Raw genomic sequence first — 19470 nt, 5'->3', positions numbered from 1 at the left:
ATTATCCTCTACCTTGTTTGGATGTTTTAAAAATTAGAAGAGAGAGGAGAGGAAATGATTTAAATAGAAAAATTTACCCCTATTTGAAAATGGACTTACAATATTGGTCTATGATTAACTTGTTAGATTAAATAATTATGACTATAGCATGCAATATTTTTTTTTATTATTTTTTTTTTCTGATGTGAATTAAATAATCAACATTGGTTTACGATTAAATATTTTTTCTCATTTTTTATTATACTAAAAAAAACCATCCTTAATTGATACTAATTAAAATAAGAAAAATATGTTTGGTTTGTTTGTTTACTGAAAAAACCAACAAAATATTGAATTTTGAGTGTTTCTTTCATTTAAGTGTTTGCCCACTTACTATTCAAAAAAGAAAGCAACTCAAAATTATCAAGAGAATATCCCTGCTAACTACTAAGCAATAGCACACAAATTTCAACCAAAACAAATGACAATAATTTCTCAAAAAAATGCAGAATTTCACACACTGAAACTTTTTTTTTTCATGACCATAGTTATCCGTTTAGGAACCAATGCCACTTTGAATCATGACTTGAGATACTGGAATTTGCCAAACATAGAGCCCATTGAGAATGCCTTGTCCATCTAATTAATAAAGCAAAATCTCACTCAAACCGTTCATAAAAAAAAAAAGCTCACTTGAACCAAGGCAAGTCAAGACAAAACCAGAAAAAATAGCACCAATGAGGTCAACATAGCTTCACTCGGATGTGAAAAGCATAAAAGATGAACGTAAGCAGACAAAGTATAATATTTCCCATTCTATGAACTGAGTTAGGAGAATAATTTACTTTAAAATCAGAGGTTTTTTTTTAATTTTTTATTTATTTTTTATACCAATAAAACAAAGTCAATACACAAGTTCTGGAGTAATCCAGCTATGATTTCCTGGGATGGTAGTAGCTAGATCAGCTATACAATAAACTGAGTTCAAAATGGATTTAGGAACATGCAAGGCTTTACAACTAACACCCTGCTGTTTTAAAGATCTAAGATCTGCAACCATCACTATATCCTGCTAGCTATTAGAGCATAAACAGTTACAAGCCTGTACTACCCTACTGTTGCTACACGAAAACAAAATTCTGCAGAAACCCAATCTCTTAGCTTTTAAGGCTGCCTCCACAAGTGCTTTCTGCAATGCTGCATAAGTATTGACTGCTGCACAACTAATACCACCCTAGAAAATGGCAATTCCTTGGAGATTAATGGCTTCATGGCAACTCTTCTGGATTTCTTTTCCTGATGCTAGCAATTCTGATCAACAAATCCCAAGGTCCTTCAAGGTTCTGGTATGCACAAGGATGCTGTACAGGTCTTCTTCTCTGCATGCTTGAGCTGCTAAAAGCCACCTGAAACCTGCATATGAAATTTTGAACAGTTAGAATAACTTCCATCGGATTAGGATCCTTGCCCTCATGTAAAACAAGGTTCCTGTGATTCCAGATAGTCCAAAGGTAGGTGAAAATAGCTTAGACATAGTTCATCATGTCTTGATCCAAATTCTTGTGACAACTCAGAACATTACAAATCTAGGGCTGCACTGATAAATCTCTTACATCAGAGATTCTTTATAATAATAAAAAAATCCAGAATGATATCTGCCATTATTTATTCTTGCAATATAGAAACATAACCATTTAGGAAAAGTAATTTAGAAAATGAACAAGAAAGTTACACAAAAAAAGGCATTTTGTCATGAGAATCAAGTTCAAATTAGTAGCGTAGCTCCTCAAACACAGGATCAACATTTTTTTCCCACTTTTCATTATACATCTGCACAAGCTTCTCAGCTGGTGTCACACCTACATTAATTAAGAAAATCATGCACGTATAGCGTATTTTCAAACTAGAAAAGAATACATGAATGCTTTACAGATTAGTTACCTGTTGTAACATCCTCTGCTAGCTCATTCAAGTACATTAATTCCCCAATGCCTCTCCTTTCCAAGCCATCCTATAGAATAATAGATTGGTTTTAAGATAGTCAACTACAAGACGGCAATGACATTGATCTTATCTTGCGTAGATTACCTTCGCCCACTTTATAACACTTTCAGCTACATCCTTTAACAAGCCACCTTGAAATGGTGTGTTTAGACCTGTCTTAGGAACCTAGCAAAAAAAAACCCTTAATTTAGATTTGCCATCTTAGCTCCATAGAAAGATGTAATTAAACTAAATCAGCACTGGAACTAAAATCAGCAAAAGACATTGAACTTTTCCTTGCCTACAGCCCCCCATGCTTGGCTCTATCTTTACATTCTTCTCAATACTCCAACATCAACATTTGCAATACAATCCAAACTTTCCAACATGCCAAAAGTATACACACATCGTACAAGTGTTAGTTTGTGCTTGGACACGATCCTTTTTGCCAAAATTTGGGATTAGAAGGAGATATTTAAAATTTTCACAAAACTTTTAGGTAGAAATTTGGATGAATACTTTTTTTTTTTTGACTTTATTTGGAAGAATACTTTAATGTAAAAAAGAAATAATTTTTTCCCTTTTTATTTTTGAAAAGATTGGAAATATACTAACCCTTCCCAACTGCTGACATTAATTAAAGCCAAAAAGTGAATGACATAATTCAGAAACAGCAGGAATGATATTAGTGTGTGCTAACATAGTCTTAACAAAACTATTTCCCTAATATGTTAGCATCTACCAGTAAAACAAATTGGAGAAACATGGCTAACTTTTGATTTGGTAATTGCTCCTATTAGAACAACACCATATACTAATAGATGACCACAAAATAATCAAAATGTGTATACGCACCAAAACGGTACTATCATCCAAACAAGAACTCTCACAAACAGAAACAGTAGTTGCAAAACAGTAGTACCAATATATACTACTTTCAAAGACAGCCCGATAAGCTAGCAGTTGAAATGCAAACAAAAATATTAATCCACAAAATAATTTGCATATCCTATCAATCAAACAACAGCATAATTATCTCCATAATATATAAAGCCAAAAAGCGAGTAGGAAATGCTGAACCTGGAAGTAAACAGAGTAAGGAACAAAAGAAATTGAATAAGCCTGGCAGATCTCAGGTTGTGTTTTATATGCCATTAATTATATAGAGCAGGGCACAATCTAACCATACGAAAATCTTTCATGATGTTGAGTGAATCCCGACAACTCATTGTTTAGTTTCAATCATTAGATTCCTTCACGATGACATATAAAAAAAATAAAAATAAAAATAAAAAGCAAAGAAAGAGACAAGTACATAGTGAGATGCTGCACAAACTCATATGAGTTTGATCATACACAATCAAACAAGCAATTTATCAAACACATTGTGAGCAACTCTTTGAAACTTTAAAATTCTAGTTAAAAAAAAAAAAGAAAGAAAACCCCCAAATCAGAAACTCATTCACAAAAAACAAGAAATTACCCAATAAAAATCACAAACACAAACCAATAATAAAAAAACTGTCCATCAAATCAAACTTACACAAAATAAACAATCACAAAGCCTAGGTTTAACCATAGTTCATCCATATATCACAAACTAAAAGGATTGCAAGTGTTTAGATAAAAATAAACAAGAAACACAGATCCATATATAGCTACAATATACAAATTTATGCAAGTTCATAATCTAGACTCACTCAAGCACTTTATCAAACACGTTATGAGTAATACTTTGAAACTTTAAAATTTAAGAAAAAAAGCCCTCAGATCTGAAACCCACCCACAAATAACATGTTATTACCCTATAAAATCACAATTAATAAGAAATTACCCAATAAAATCACAATTTTAAGAACATAGTTATTTGATTCAACTTAAAAGAAACCCATGAAATAGAAATTAAAACAGAGTTTACCTCTATGAGAGAATGCAAGGCGTGAGAGAGAAGGGTGAAAGATAGTCCAAGAGTGAAGAAGTCGTAAGAGAGAGAGAGCCAGCGTAAGCTGAGAGAGCTGAGAGAGCTTGAGAGAAATTTGTGGGTTACAGAGCTGAGAGAGCTTGTGGATTACAGATTTTTTTTTTTTTTTTCACGATACAAAACATTGTAATTTTTTTAATATAATAAGGGTAAATTAGGTAATTTACATTTTTAATAATTTATGTGCTCTACTCTCTCTCTAAATCTCTCCAATTTGAAGCAATTAAAAATGAGAGGTTAGAAGTAGTTGAAATCCCTCCAAACCCCTCCCCCTCCTTCCTTAAAAAACTTCAAAATAAGATAATTGAATTACTCTCCCTCCCTCTACTCTACTTCCCCTCCTTTTTTTAACATCCAAATAGGCCATAGGTATCTTCCCTACAATGTAGTAGTCTTACAACAAGGAAAACAATTGAAGAACAAGAATCTATTTTGTCTTATGTCCATCAGAAATAGATTCATGAGAGGCATATTGTATTTAATTCACTATCTAGATGATCTAGAGGAAGATTGTTGATATTGGTTCCTACATAATCTTTTGGCAATTAGCACAAAAATGATAAGGTAAGAATAATTAAATGGCCTGAATTTTCTTTTACCTCTGCATTACTTTGCAGCAAATTACTCCACTTTTGGGACATTTAATCAAACTGCTTCTCTTTGGCCTAAAAACTTTATACACTTCATTCATCCATCACACAATCCTCCATACCCTGTGTGTGCTGGCCCCCTCTGCATTGTTGCCCAATTTTCGTAGAGACAGCACAACCAAATGTTAAGAACCAGCCACATAAAATTGAAGCATCAGAGACTGCATACAATGGAAGTTATGAAGCATCCACCATAAAATGGAACATTTCAACACAAGAACAAAATTTGTGTTATTGTGTTTGCCAAAGAAAGAAAAAGGAACTTTTCTTTTTGGCCAGAAAACAATATATATGAAGCTAAGCACAATAAAATCATGAGAATATTTTACCTCTGATGTATTTGGAGATGAGGTAGAGGCTGCAGCAGTAGAAGGTGCAACTAGGTCCAAAAGATTCAACCATTGGAAAATAAGAAGTTCCTACAGTCATGTTTAAGCATTAGCAACCTGACTTATAAATTCAGTCCAATCTACCTTTGAAATTGTGCATGTACGAACAAATTGTACTCATTCAATCACTCTCTTTCTTATTTGACTATTAAAGTAAGTCTTCACACCAACATGTAGATTCATAAAATAATAAAAAAAAGTACTTAACAGAAATATGTTTGAAACTTTTATAAATGAATGAATTTAAATATCCTTTTTCTTCTAGTATTTTGAAGAAATCATGTATCTAATTAAAGTTTTGATGGATAAAAATGCAAAGAAATTATATATATATATATATATTTAAAAATGATTTACCACTGAGTTCTTGACCCACGATTGCAGTTTTGAATAGGGTTCAAATTTTGGGGTTAAAAGATAGATCCATACCTTAAGAAGCTTTGTGTTGCTTTATTATCCACATACACATATGGGACATGAGCAATGTTGGGCCAATCTTCTCCTGTTTGCCTCTGGCATCTTTGTTGTAAGAGGGGACACTCAGTAATTATTATTTCTTGTAAGACAGTGAGCTTGTGAATCCCTTGAGGTAGTGATGCTAATTCCGGACATTTGTCAATTTCAAGTTTTGTTAGTGATGTGAGGTTGCCTATCCACACTGGTAAAGCCATCAAATTAGGACAATTAATAATTTTGAGATATTTTAGAGTGGTAACATGTTGAAGCCCATCTGGCAGAGACACAAATTTTGGAATTCTCTCTAAATGAAGAAAACGGAGGCTCCTAAGGCCTTGCCATTGCATGCCATCATCTTCATCGTTTAGTAGCGCAAGCTCATTGCAGTACATGATTTCCATCTCTTGAAGTGAGGTGAGATGTTGAATACCTTTACAAGGGAGAGACCTGAGTCCATTACAGTTGTAAATGAAGAGTTTTCGGAGAGAAACGAGGTTCCGTAAACACTTCTCCTCTGGAAGAGATTCTAAATCGTTAACCTCTTCTAATGTTGCGGAGGTTGATGTCGTTGCTGTTGTTGATGGACTCTGTGTTGCTCCCATATTCATTGTCTGCTGAAATGCCTTCAAGCTAGTTGTATCTAATACAAGCCCTTCATTGAGATATGGAAACAGGGGCATGGAACACATGTGAGGGCATTCGGTAATCTTTAAAAAAGAAAGACGAGGAAATGAGGGTAGTAAAAGATGGCCTGGCTCATTACCATCAACTTTCCTCCACCAACCCTTCAAATTTGGGCATTCATACATTATGAGAGAAGATAAGGATGGGAAGAATGTTGTTTTTGAGGAACCAAGTGCTTTACTAATAGTATCTTTTGATATGTATTCAAGTGCTTCCATATACTTAAGGATGACGGACTTTAGAAAAGGTAGTTGATTTAATGGTGGGAGGTGTTGCAAGTTTCTGTTTCTATAGAATTCCAAATCAACAATATTAGTGAGCGAAGAAACCCAACTTGGAATTATCACACCCATATAAAACCACAACTTCAAAGCTTTAAGATTTGGATGTGGTTGGAGCTTTTCTAGTGACATTTCATCATAACTTACATTATTTTCAGCCCACCTCGAGTCCCACCATAATTTCAATTGTTGAAGTTGTTGTTTCTCCTTCAGTTTTGCAGCTTTACATTCCAGCTCCAGCATGTCATCTTTTCCATGTCCCAAATTGTTAATACTTAGGCTTCCTCCCAAATTACTTAACTCCTTCAATTCACTCAATCCACCACTACACTTAGCCTTGCTTACAACAAAAAGTGGTAGTATCTCAAGAGAAGTACAAAGTTCAAGTCCAAGGGGCATATGAGTCAATCTTTGACATTCAAAAATATCTAGATGCCTGAGATTGACAAAATTTTTAATTTCCCTCGGTAACTCTCTAAGCGACTTACAATACTTGAGTTTTAATGTTTGCAAATTCAACAGTTTAGTAATGGAATTAGGGAGAAATTCAATATCTTCATTTTCAGAAAGATCAAGATATCGTAAATGCTTTAATTCTCCAATTGAATTTGGCACTACACATAGCTTTAATTTACTCAAATCTAATGTGCGTAAATAATTGAGATTTGAAATGAGTGCAGCACAAGTTAATTTACCCAACTCTTGCCCTACACTAGCTCCAAGAATTGTTCGTATTTTCATTCCTTTAACCATGGGGATTGGGAATTGCCTCAATGAATACCTAAGATCAAATGATACATGACGAAGTTTTTCATCAATATTTTCCTCACTTAAAGTTAACACGGTACTTTCTGCCCCAGCCACAAGATTTGCTAGATCATGCATGAGATCGTGCATTTTGCAAAATACTATATTGCCCAATTCATCTTTTATTACATCCTGAAAAAAAGACCTCCAAAGTAATACCATAAAATACTCTTTGCCAACATCCTCAATACGTTGCTTTGAATTTGATAACTTAATAAAACCTTGCGCTGCCCAAAGATGAATAAGTGTTTTTACATCAATTTTGGAATCTTTTGGAAACAATTTACAATAAGCAAAGCATTGCTTTAAGTGTGATGGTAGATTATCATAACTCAACTTAAGTGTTAATGAAATATCATATTCTTCTTGTTGTGTTATTTTTGAGAGTTCATAGTTTTTGAAGGATTGCCATTCATCTTCTGAAGGTTTGGAACGTAGCAAGCTTGCTATTGTCCTTACGATGAGAGGTACCCCACCACACTTTTCCACAATCTCTTTTCCTATGCTTATAAAGGCTTGGTGTTCTAGCAGTTGGCCTTGTTCAAATGCCATTTTTACAAACAAGCTCCAACTCTTTTCTATAGGTAGGCCTTTTAGAGCATACCATGAAATTGACCCTATTATCCATGCTACCCTTTTTGAGCGTGTGGTCACGATTATCCTACTTCCCCTAGCACCAACCATTAGCAAATTTCTCAAGAGAAGCCATTTCTTTTTATCCTCAATCCACAAATTGTCCAGGACTATAAGAAAGTACAAAGAGCAAGTATTGGAAGAAGAAAGGAAGCTAAAGCTAGAGAGAGAATTCTGGAATGAAGAGAAACTTCTGTATATTACTCAATTGAATAAATCTGTACATGAATCAGTGATTAAATACAGAAAAACAGAGCAAGTAAAATATCCCTAACAATACGGAAACAGTTACAACACTCTTGCTTGTCAGCTGAGTCACGTGTGAATCATTTCACACTTAAATACATCACTAAACTACAAGTCACTAAACTACAACATTTTATTAAGCTACACTGTACAGCTAAACTACAATGCTAAGCTGTCGTTTATATCAGATTTTCATCCCTGCACTTGCTTCATTCCTTTTCTTGCTTTCTGATCTGAATCACAACTTTGATACTCCCCCTCAAGATGACAATCAGGATTGTGAATATTTACAATGTTCATCTTGGCAAGTAAAGACTTCAATTGTTGACCACTAAGTGCCTTTGTAAGTAGATCAGCTAGCTGTGAGTGAGTAGGAGTGAAGAACAACCTGATGACTTTATCCTCAACCTTATCTCTGATCAAGTGGCAATCTATTTCTATATGTTTGGTCCTCTCATGAAATACAGGGTTTTCACCAATGTATATAGCAGCTTGGTTATCACAAAACAGCATTGCAGGCTTTGGATGATACACTTCTAAATCTTTCAACAAGGCCAAAATCCAAGTCATCTCACACACAGTCACTGCCATGGCTCGATATTCTGCTTCTGCAGATGATCTAGAGACTATGGACTGCTTCTTAGACTTCCATGAAACCAGAGAATTACCCAAAAAGACACAATAACCAGTGGTTGATCTTCTAGTGTCAACACAGGATGCCCAATCTGCATCTGTGAATGCCTTTAAGTGCAAATCTGAATTGGATGATAACAAAATACCTTGTCCAGGACTTCCCTTTATGTACTGTAACACCTTATAGGCTGCATCCAAGTGGGGTTTTCTTGGTTTTGACATAAATTGACTCAGCTTGTTCACTGAGTATGTGATATCTGGTCTGGTAATAGTTAAGTATATTAACCTACCAACCAGCCTTCTATAAATGCCAGGATCAGGTAACAGCTCCCCATGGTATTTGCTCAACTTTAAGTTTTGCTCCATAGGAACTTTGCTAGGCTTGCATCCTGTCATGCCTGCATCTTTGAGCACTTCCAAAGCATATTTCCTTTGACATAAGGAAATGCCTTTATCCGATCTAGCTATTTCAAGGCCAAGGAAGAATTTCAAGTTTCCAAGATCTTTTAGCTTAAATTCTTGATCCAAGAACACTTTAAGCTCTTCAACAGCTTGAATATCATTGCTGGCTATAAGAATATCATCCACATAGACTAAAAGTGCTATGAATGATTGATTGAACTTCTTGGTAAAAAGAGAGTAATCAGACCTTGACTGTTTGAATCCACATTTGAGAATGGTGGATGAAAATTTTGAGTACCACTGCCTTGATGCCTGTCTAAGGCCATACAAGGATTTGTTAAGCTTGCACACTATATTCTCCCCCTTGCTGTGGAAACCTTGAGGCAGCTGCATGTAAACTTCCTCATGAAGCTCTCCATGAAGGAAAGCATTGTTTACATCCAGCTGAGTTAGATGCCAACCCCTTACAGCAGATATGGCAAGCAAAGTTTTAACAGTGGTCATTTTAGCAACAGGGGAAAAAGTTTCAGTGAAATCCAAACCCTCCTGCTGTGTGAACCCCTTAGCCACAAGACGTGCCTTATACCTTTCCACTGTGCCATCAGCTTTATACTTCACTCGATAGACCCATTTGCATCCAATAGCCCTTTTATGGGATGGCAAGGGAGTAAGAGACCAAGTCTGGTTAGATTCTAATGCTGCAATCTCAGCAGCCATTGCATTCTGCCATTTGGGATCTTGGACAGCCTCATGATAGGATTGGGGTTCAGAAACAGCAGTGATAAGAGAGCAAAAATGGGCATAGGATGGAGATAAAGTAGAAGAACCAAGAAAATGAGATAAGGGGTATTTTGTACCTGAGGTTTGTGAGGCTGAACCAGACTTGATGGCATGATTGGAATGAACAAACTGATCAGTAATAATGTTGCTGCATTTATAGGCTTGCAAATATGAAGGAGGCTTAGACACTCTAGTGGATTTTCTCAAAGATGGAGGTGAAGGAATAACAGTAGGGTCAATGATGGGAGGATTAGAACTATCAGTATTAGAAGCAGATGGAGAAGCAGATGTAGCAGGGGAAGAAGAATTGGGTAAAGGATTAGAAGTTGAAGTAGGTAAAGTAGGATCAGGAATGGGCTGAGAGATGACAGAATCAAAACATGATGCAGGTGTAGAATCAAATAAGGCAGAATGTGAGGCATTAGAAGTATCTAGAGGAGGAAAAAGGTGAGGAAAAGTAATATTTGAGTGAGGTGAGGAAGAATAAGTGGATGAAATGAAAGGAAACACAATCTCATGAAAGGTGACATCTCTAGAGACAAAGATTTTCTTGGTGACTAGATTGAGTAACTTGTACCCTTTGACACCAAAAGGGAATCCTAGAAAAACACAGGGAACAGATCTAGGGTCAAACTTAGATCTGTTATGAGATAAGGTGGAGGCAAAACAAAGGCAACCAAACACCTTTAAGTGAACAAAAGAAGGTGGTGTATTGTAAAGTTTCTCAAAAGGGGTCTTATTTTCTAAAATGACAAAGGGCAGTCTATTGATGATGTAAACAGCAGTCAAAACACATTCACCCCAATAGGAAATAGGCACATTAGACTGAAATTTTAAAGCTCTAGCAATGCTTAAAATGTGTTGATGTTTCCTTTCCACAACTGAATTTTGTTGTGGAGTGGCAACACAAGAATGTTGATGTATAATCCCATGATTAGCAAAGAAGTCTTTTAAGAAAAATTCATGAGCATTATCAGTTCTAATAGCTTTAATATTGGTGTGAAATTGTGTGGAGATCATGTTGTAAAAAGAAATCAATAAAGGTCTAGTTTCTGATTTTGATTGCATAAGATAGGCCCATGTTGATCTAGTTGCATCATCAACAATGGTAAGGAAATACCTAAAACCATTATGAGTAGGTTTTGCAAAAGGACCCCAAACATCACAGTGAATGAGATCAAAAGCATTAACAGACAAATGATTGAAAGAAGGGAAAGGAAGTCTTTTCTGTTTGGCAATAGGACAAAGGGCACAATCTTTACTACTATGTATAGTGCTTACATCAGGGAGAAGATCACACAGGACCTGAAGTTTAGCATCTGATACATGACCTAATCTAAGATGCCAAAGATAGGATTTTGTGGTAACAGGAACATCCACAACATTATTTTCAAAAGAATTGAAAACAGATCCTAAGATAGAAGATACATTGGAAACAGATTTGCAAGATTCTGAAGATTGTAGCAGATAGAGATTATGATGCAGCTTACCCATTCCAATCGTTTTCCAACAAGAAAGGTCCTGTATAAAACACATATTTGACAGGAAAATGAAGCAACAGGATAGACTTTTGGTTAATTGACTAATGGATATCAAGTTGAAAGTGAAAGAAGGAACACATAGTACATTTTCAAGAATTAAACTAGAAGTTACTTGAACGGTTCCTATGTGTGTGACAACAACTCTCTCACCATTAGGCAATTGAACAAAAGAGGTTATGGAGCTAGTAATTTTAGTGAACAAATCAACTGAATGAACTATGTGATCTGTGGCACCCGTATCAAGAACTCAAGTATCTTGACTATGTGCAGTTTTGTTTGAAGGATTGACAGCAAAAATAGAGTGTTGCATGCTTAAACATATTGAGTTTTGCAAGAGGTCATCAGAAATACTTGAGAGCACAGAATTGGCTGTGTGAATTGCTTCATTAGAACTACCAGAACTGGATGCATGAGAATTCAACAAGGAAATCAGTTGCTGATACTGTTCCGGAGTGAAAGAGAAATTGTTGTTCTGATGCACATTCTCATTCTGAGCTTGATCACAATCCATTATGACCTGATTAGCCATAGGAAGCTGCTTTCCCTTTTGCTTGTAGCCTGGTGGAAATCCAACCAGCTTATAGCATTTCTCCTTAACATGCCCAACCTTTCCACAATAGCTACACATAGGCCTTCCCTTTCCAACATTCCCTTTGAAATTCTTGCCAGGAAAAGATCCTTGATTGAAAAATTGATTCTGGACAGCCAGAGCAGTGGATTCCACTGAAGGAGTGGCATGACTACTGGAAGATCGTTGCCTTTCCTCCTGGATCACCAACGAAAAAGTCTTATCCACAGATGGAACAGGTTCCATCATGAGAATTTGAGTCTTGACCTGTGAGTAACAATCATTCAATCCATTAAGAAATTGCATGATTGAATCTTGATGGTGATGATGCCCTATCTTCTCATTCACACCACAAGTACATTTTCCACATGAACACGATGGCAAAGGCCTCAGATTTAACAATTGATCCCAAGAAGCTTGAAGATCAGTGAAGAAGCTTGTCACTGTAGAATCTCCTTGCATCACAGTGGAAATTTGCTTTTGAAGTTGAGAAATCCTTGGTCCATTTGCTTGTAGAAACCGATTCTTGAGAGCATTCCAGACCTCAAAGGCTGTGTTTCTGTAAATGACACTAGCAGTAATATGAGGTGAAACTGAATCCAAGATCCACGAAGAGATCATTGAATTGCATTTGGACCATGCCTTTTTCTCAAGTGGTGTAATAGCCATTGATGCAGTGATGGATCCATCTACAAATCCGAGCTTACTCTTAGCATCTAGAGCCATCCTCATTGCTCTGGCCCAATTAGGGTAATTATCCTCAGTAAGAGGTTGAACAACCAGGATCGCACCAGGAGATTCACCATGGTGCAAGAAAAATGGACTTCCAGGATCTTCCAATGGAGAGAGCTCTCGTGTAGAAGAAGAGGAAGTAGTATTTGACGCCATTAACGAAGGGTCAAGCTCTGATACCATATAAGAAAGTACAGAGAGCAAGTATTGGAAGAAGAAAGGAAGCTAAAGCTAGAGAGAGAATTCTGGAATGAAGAGAAACTTCTGTATATTACTCAATTGAATAAATCTGTACATGAATCAGTGATTAAATACAGAAAAACAGAGCAAGTAAAATATCCCTAACAATACGGAAACAGTTACAACACTCTTGCTTGTCAGCTGAGTCACGTGTGAATCATTTCACACTTAAATACATCACTAAACTACAAGTCACTAAACTACAGCATTTTATTAAGCTACACTGTACAGCTAAACTACAATGCTAAGCTGTCGTTTATATCAGATTTTCATCCCTGCACTTGCTTCGTTCCTTTTCTTGCTTTCTGATCTGAATCACAAGCAAGTATTTTTTTCCATTAAATCCTTCTCGAAACTGTTTTTCCAAGATCTCAAAGCTTCCTTCATGCTTCCTCTTTGTCAATTGTTCTAAACTTTCTTTAACAATTCGTTTTACATCAAAGATATCAGAGATACAAATCCAAAGCTTTAGCTCAAAATTTTTGTCCACATTTTCATCATTATATACTAGCTGAGCTAAGGTTGTCTTCCCCAATCCTCCAATGCCAACTATTGGAATGATAGAAATATTCTCTACAACATTATCATTAAAAAGACGTTCTATAATCACTTCCTTATCATTCTCTCTCCCAACAACTTCTTCAAATACAAAAGAATAAGCTCCCCTTTCCCTATTCATGACTTGTGGCTCAACGAAGCTTTGACTAAAATGAAAATCCTCCTTATCTTTTGCAATGGCATTTAGTCTCTCCCTAATTGCTTTTATTTCATGACCCATCTTAGGACTAAAAGTAAGCCGGTTAGAACTTGAACAGAAAATGCGTACCTTCTTTGTCATCACTTTCTGTCGCAAAACATCAGTGGAGAAATCATCCAGCAAGTCATCTGCATCATGGAGAACATCCTTAAGCTTTCTGAGCCAATCTTTGATCTGATGGTCTTGAGAACTCTGCTTTTCTGCATCTAGAATCACTGCTTGGATTGTGGTAACAGTGTTTGTTAGTTTTTCAATCTCTGTTTTGACACTAGAGGCCAGTTTGACCTCTTGGAGAGTTAAGGAACGCAGCAGTTCAAGGACTTTTTCTGCAAGGTGGAACAAAGCTCCTTCAGCCATTGTTTTTCTTACAGGAGTATTAGATGAGCTTAGAGTAGCCACACACACATTTATCTTCTAATCCAAAATCTTGTAGTTTGTCTTTGAATGGTTGGTGGTGGCACACACACAATCCCACGCGGTTCTGTTGATGCTGACACTAGGAGAAAAGTTGTGTAAAAGTACAACTATATATCTAGAAAATAAAAATAAAAATTTAAAAACTATATTTCTCTAAAATAGACTAAATAAATAAATAAAAATAAGTTGAAACAAGCATTACTGGAATAGAGTCTCACTTAGAGCAAAGGTGTTCATAATGTATTTGTGTTACATGATGTATAAATCCCAATTTTTATTATTATTATTATTTTTAAAAAGATGGTAGATGATTCACACACTTTTTTTAAAAGTAAGCACTTCCTATAAAATTCTTAAAAGAAATTTAGTATTAGGATTTTAATTGCACTTGTGTAGACTTCTTTGAAAATCAACTACAGAGGGTTTCGCCAAGGCCATAATGTTTTATTAGTATACTTAAAAGTGTGCCATATAAAAAACATGTCCTACAAAATCCAACACTTACGTGGAAGCATATATTCATAGTACGTATTGCTCTATCTGACCCATACTATTGGCCTTATTTGAAAAATCCAACTTTTTAGAAGATTGTTATTTAATATATTTTCTTTCAAATGGAAATGAACAAATTTCAAGTCATCATTTTCTTAAGTTTGGTATCATTAAAGAAAATAGTACACAACAAAAGTTTCAGGCTAAAATACAAATAACATTTTTTAAAAATTGTTCAATTGATATTTTCATCTTTCATTTTTATAATTCAGTCCACAAAATTTACATATTTTGTCACCATTAATCCTACCGTCCAAAAAGTGCCAATTTCCATTAAAAAAAAAACTTTTTTCTTAATGCTAATATACTATTAAATTCTCTTTAAAAAAATTTCATAAACATTCTTTAAAAAAATTTAAAAAAAAAAAGTTGAAACAAGGATTGCTACAATAAAGTATCACTTTCAGACATATAAATAGTCTCATTTACAGCAAAGGTGTTCATACATATGTAAAACTTGAGTCATACATGATACAACACATTGTATAAATCCGAATTTTTATTATGAAAAAAAAAGAAGATTTTCTTTCTGGAATATTCCTTCACCATATAAAAATAATAATACAAAACATAAATTGACATACAAGTATGGACAATGGAGAGCACCCTAGCTATAAACAAATCCAGGTAGCAAAGAAGAACCTAATAAACTGGTTTCACACGAAAATACCACACAAAGCTGGCCACCCAAATCATAAAATTTGAAGAAGAAATGAAATATTTGATAGTCAAACTGACAGCAACATCAAACAAGTTGAGAATTGCAAATTCAGAATTCCTAATGAAATGAATGGATTTGTTCAATTGTTCTCATTCTCTGGCGCAACTGTTGAAGATGACTAATACTTTTCCGAAGGAGAACAATGACCAATCCACATTATTATGTGATCTTAACCATCTTCCTTGTACTAGGTCAAATTCTAGACTTGACACAAAATTTGCTCTCTGTATTAATGGTGAATAATCGCCTTTTGATGACCCTCCAATAGTTAACTTCACAATCATAGTGGTTGATATCCCTGACAAAGAATAAGGGAGTTAGAGAAACTTTGGTTATCTTCAAATACCCAGAGATATGATCATGCATGCAAATAACTTTCACCCCATAATGAAAGGAAACAAGGGAGTTTTCCATAACAAATTAAAGAAAAGAGTCTACAATTTAAATATTAGATATTTAAAAATATAAAGGAACTGTCAATTTTACAAAAAAGAAACACGTAGGCTCACCTCTCATGGAAAAGGAGTTATGAGACAAGTTGTGTGCTCAATGGAACCGCCATCTACAGAGGAAACAATGATTAAAATATCATATTAAAATATCAATAACAGCATAATTGTATCACTTAATCAAAATATTATAGCTACCTCCATTTTGCACTCTAAAATAACCCAAAAGAATAGCTGTCCAACATTGAAGCAATTAGTCGGCAAAACGAGAACAGAGGCCCCAAGTATCTTGCCTACAAAATATAATGCAATAGTCTTCAACAAGAAAAAAAGAAAAAGAATAAACCAACAAGAACTTCTTGAAGTAATCTATGACTATGCTGACCAAAATAAGTAGGACCAAAAAAAAAAATCTAAGATAACTCCAGCAAACATATGGGCAAAGGATGAGTGTAACATTGGGAGCAGAAACTGAAACTGGCAAGAGGTAAAAGGAGTGAACTATTGACAAGATTTGGAAGGCATACACTCTCACTTAAAGTGGAAGGAATTAGTTGGATTTAACTTCTTCTTCTTCTTTTTTTTTGGGTACAAAATGTATCCCAGTTAGATTTAACTTCAATTGTTGTGAGAAATAAGTAAAATTGCCTTTTCTGAAGGCTTCTCAAAACTTGCTTCTAGAGAGAATACAGAAGGACAAAACTTCAATCACCAATTCTTCCTTGATTAATAACTTCATCAAGCAGCAATATTCGTACAAGGTAAATTCCAAGATTATAACTTACAACAACAAAATTTAATGGGAGAATTCAGGTGAAAAAGCAAGGTATTCCTCCAAGTGGAACTGAACCAAAATTCTCCCTTTTCTTTCCTCTCCATATTACACAAAGATAGGATCATCTTCACACTTTGCACTTAGTTGTTGCAGTGACCTTCATCCCAACCACAAAAGAGAAAGAATATTATTAGGAAACTGATACTATAACATGAAATAGATATTCCTATCATTAGCACAACTCCAATTAATTGTGATCTTAGTGGAAAATCGATTTTTTCTAATAAGTTTGATGATAATTTTCTGCCCCGTTTTGTTCTTTCTTTGTGTTATTTCACTTTCAGCTTGAAATCTTCCTCGACTAGACGAACAGGATTCCAGTGCATGTGAATACAAGTTTTCGAGTTCAAGTTTTCAGCATTAATAAACCATCATAAAATAATAGGTAAAGAAGAAAAAAGTGGATATTCTACAATTCTGTTTGAAATTTTGGAGAAAATTTTTAACATAAGTACAGAAAGCTTACGTATAAAGCATACCTGGAATAATAAGCTAATTCCTAGAAGGTAGTTGGATGCTCAGTTTTCATTCATACAATAATGGAAGTTATGAAGTATCTGCAAAAATAAAACATTTTCAGCACAAGACCAACAGAAAAAATTATTGAGTTTACCAAAGAAAGAACTTCTCTTTTTGAGAGGACAACAATAAGAAGCTAAGGCACAATAAAAATGATAAGAATATTTTACCCTGATATATTTGGAGATGAGGTAGGGGCTGTAGCAGTAGCAGGTGCCACAAGATCCAAAAGATTTAATCACTAGGGAAAAAAGTTTTTAAAGTGACTTGGCTTATAAAAGTAGGAAAATAAAAATAAATAAAGTAACAAAGTTTATATTGCTAGTAATTTTCCTTTTTGATACAAAAGCTTATAATATAAAGGAAAACAATTGACCAAACAGAATACTAATTCCTGCAGTCTTAGTTGGCAGGGTAGATACTCCCTCAAGTGTTAAAAAATTTTCTCCATTTCTACAATTGTCAGAAATGCAACCAAGAACATCACCTCATGACATCAAAGAAATTTTACGTACAAAGATATAGATGTTATCCTTTCTTCTCCATTTATGCGATGAGATCATATATGTAGAACAGTCCTTTGAACATACAAAAAGGAAACAAAACAGATAAGAGATTTCCCAAATCTATATATTATTAAAAGTTGAAGCGTAACGTTTAATGCTGCTACTCTCACGTTGCGCCACATCAGCTGCCACGTCATTCTTTTTTTCTTTTTCTTTTTTAAATATAATTTGTCCTACAATTTTAAAATGGTTTTTACAATTTTCAGCCCTATAAATGTAGTCCACTACTTATTTATTTACTTCCACTATTATCCTATAATAAATCCAGCCCACTACTTATTTATTTACTTCCACTATCACCCTATAATAAATCTGTATAATTAATCCAGCTCACCTCTTATTTATTTAGTTCCACAATCAAGTCCAACCCAAAGCCTTTTCAGTTTAGCTTTAGGATTTTGTTAGGGGTGTCAATTCGAGTTAGCGTGTTGGGTTCGTGTCGTGTCGAGGTAGGGGTATTTGACTAAATGGGTCAACCCTAACCCGACCCATTTAATAATCGTGTCATGATCCTTCAACCCTAACCCGACTTGTTAATAAAGCGGGTTGATCTGACCCAACCCATTTGACACGCTTAATAAACAAGTCATGTTGAGTTGACACGAATGTAACACAACTTATTTCAACCTGCATAATATTAAATATAACATCCATCTAGAAATAATTTTTTTTACATCCCAAAAAGCAATGCATACACTTCAAGTCTTCAACCCACATTCAAAATAATATAGTTCAACAAAAATATAACATTCATCTAGAAATAATTTTTTTACACTCCAAAAGAAGTGCATACACTTCAACCCAAATTCAAAATAACAAAGTTTAACAAAAATAAAATAACATAGCTCAACAAAAATATAGTATCCTTGGAACTCGCCAAATGCTAAGTATCAATATTGAAAGAATTTAAGCAAACAATAGACTAATCCTGACTATGACCACAATTACTATCCATAGATTCTTTGTTAATGTCTAAATTCATAACATCTTCCACAAGCTCATCCAATTTCATTTGTGCAAGTTCTATGCCAAAAAAAAAAGAAAAAAAAAGTATTAGTAGTTCTAGGGTCTGTAAAGTTTTAATTTCCAATTATATCCCTTGTAAATTTTTATAATTATTCACTTTTCTTTTTAAATTTAAAATATATGTTGGATATAAAAGGTATTTGACAAATCTAAAATAAAATAAATATTTATTTGTTATACGAGTTAAACGGGTTGTGTTAAATGGGTCATTTTGGGTTGACACAAATAAATTAGTGTGTTAAACGTGTCTATTGCGAGTTACGCAGGTTGACCTACTTATGACACTTTTCTTATCGTGTCGCTTTCGGGTCAACCCATTTATGACTCAAACCCATTAAGGTCCAACCCTAACCCGAAAAAACCCGTGTTGGGTTCGTGTTGTGTTCACGGGTTGGGTCGAACATTGACACCCTAAGGTTTTGTGTGAGCCTTTTCAGCTTAAAAAAAATAATAAAATAATAATAATAAAAACAAAAACAAAAACAAAAAAACAAAACGTTGAAGCCTTTCAAGCTTTAGGGTTTTTTTTTTTTTTTTTTCAATTTTCTTATAATTGTTTTTAATATTTATTTTTTTTAATATTTACACTTCTCCAACCTTTCTCTCTCCCTTATCATTTCATCTCCCCACTACTTCAATCTTT

The 19470-nt window shown here is 34.6% G+C and overlaps 3 protein-coding genes across 9 annotated transcripts; all 3 read right to left on the bottom strand.

Moving 5' to 3' along the window:
* Window positions 1–872: 872 nt before the first annotated feature.
* Window positions 873–13899, bottom strand: LOC115952272 (putative disease resistance protein RGA1). Of its 7 annotated transcripts, none has more exons than XM_031069369.1 (8): window positions 13812–13899; window positions 11797–12918; window positions 4923–5012; window positions 4543–4754; window positions 2068–2148; window positions 1921–1990; window positions 1712–1838; window positions 873–1392 (listed from the first exon to the last, which is right to left on the bottom strand). In XM_031069369.1, the coding sequence occupies exons 2-4, from the start codon at window positions 12899–12901 to the stop codon at window positions 4627–4629; spliced, it is 1323 nt and encodes a 440-aa protein (XP_030925229.1). In that variant the 5' UTR covers window positions 12902–12918; window positions 13812–13899; the 3' UTR covers window positions 873–1392; window positions 1712–1838; window positions 1921–1990; window positions 2068–2148; window positions 4543–4626. The 7 variants fall into 7 exon arrangements, with proteins under 7 accessions (XP_030925229.1, XP_030925224.1, XP_030925222.1 ...); XM_031069364.1 differs by lacking the exons at window positions 11797–12918; window positions 13812–13899 and adding exons at window positions 3881–3977; window positions 5412–8234 and having other exon boundaries at window positions 4543–4675; XM_031069362.1 differs by lacking the exons at window positions 11797–12918; window positions 13812–13899 and adding an exon at window positions 5412–8234 and having other exon boundaries at window positions 4543–4675.
* On the bottom strand, window positions 1750–3191 carry LOC115951872 (glutamate--cysteine ligase, chloroplastic-like). Its single transcript, XM_031069002.1, has 4 exons — window positions 3147–3191; window positions 2068–2148; window positions 1921–1990; window positions 1750–1838 (listed from the first exon to the last, which is right to left on the bottom strand). The coding sequence occupies exons 1-4, from the start codon at window positions 3189–3191 to the stop codon at window positions 1750–1752; spliced, it is 285 nt and encodes a 94-aa protein (XP_030924862.1).
* Window positions 13242–14099, bottom strand: LOC115951870 (putative disease resistance protein RGA4). Its single transcript, XM_031069001.1, has one exon. The coding sequence runs from the start codon at window positions 14097–14099 to the stop codon at window positions 13242–13244; it is 858 nt and encodes a 285-aa protein (XP_030924861.1).
* Between the last annotated feature and the right edge of the window lie 5371 nt (window positions 14100–19470).

This window comes from Quercus lobata, chromosome 7 (assembly GCF_001633185.2).
Source record: "Quercus lobata isolate SW786 chromosome 7, ValleyOak3.0 Primary Assembly, whole genome shotgun sequence".
Classification (NCBI taxonomy): Eukaryota; Viridiplantae; Streptophyta; class Magnoliopsida; order Fagales; family Fagaceae; genus Quercus; species Quercus lobata.
Note: the sequence above shows the minus strand (reverse complement) of the source record. Positions and strands in the feature narration are given on the sequence as shown.

What these genes read in the sequence shown, in the direction of transcription:
- LOC115951872 (XM_031069002.1), bottom strand. Translation starts at nt 3,191, where the DNA reads ATGAGTTGTCGGGATTCACTCAACATCATGAAAGATTTTCGTATG. An exon ending in GTGTTATAAAGTGGGCGAAG is followed by an intron (nt 1,991 to 2,067) that starts GTAATCTACGCA and finishes ATTATTCTATAG; the next exon opens with GATGGCTTGGAAAGGAGAGG. An exon ending in AGCAGAGGATGTTACAACAG is followed by an intron (nt 1,839 to 1,920) that starts GTAACTAATCTG and finishes TAATTAATGTAG; the next exon opens with GTGTGACACCAGCTGAGAAG.
- LOC115952272 (XM_031069364.1), bottom strand. Translation starts at nt 7,894, where the DNA reads ATGGTTGGTGCTAGGGGAAGTAGGATAATCGTGACCACACGCTCAAAA. An exon ending in GCAACACAAAGCTTCTTAAG is followed by an intron (nt 5,013 to 5,411) that starts GTATGGATCTAT and finishes ACATGACTGTAG; the next exon opens with GAACTTCTTATTTTCCAATG.
- LOC115951870 (XM_031069001.1), bottom strand. Translation starts at nt 14,099, where the DNA reads ATGGCTGAAGGAGCTTTGTTCCACCTTGCAGAAAAAGTCCTTGAACTG.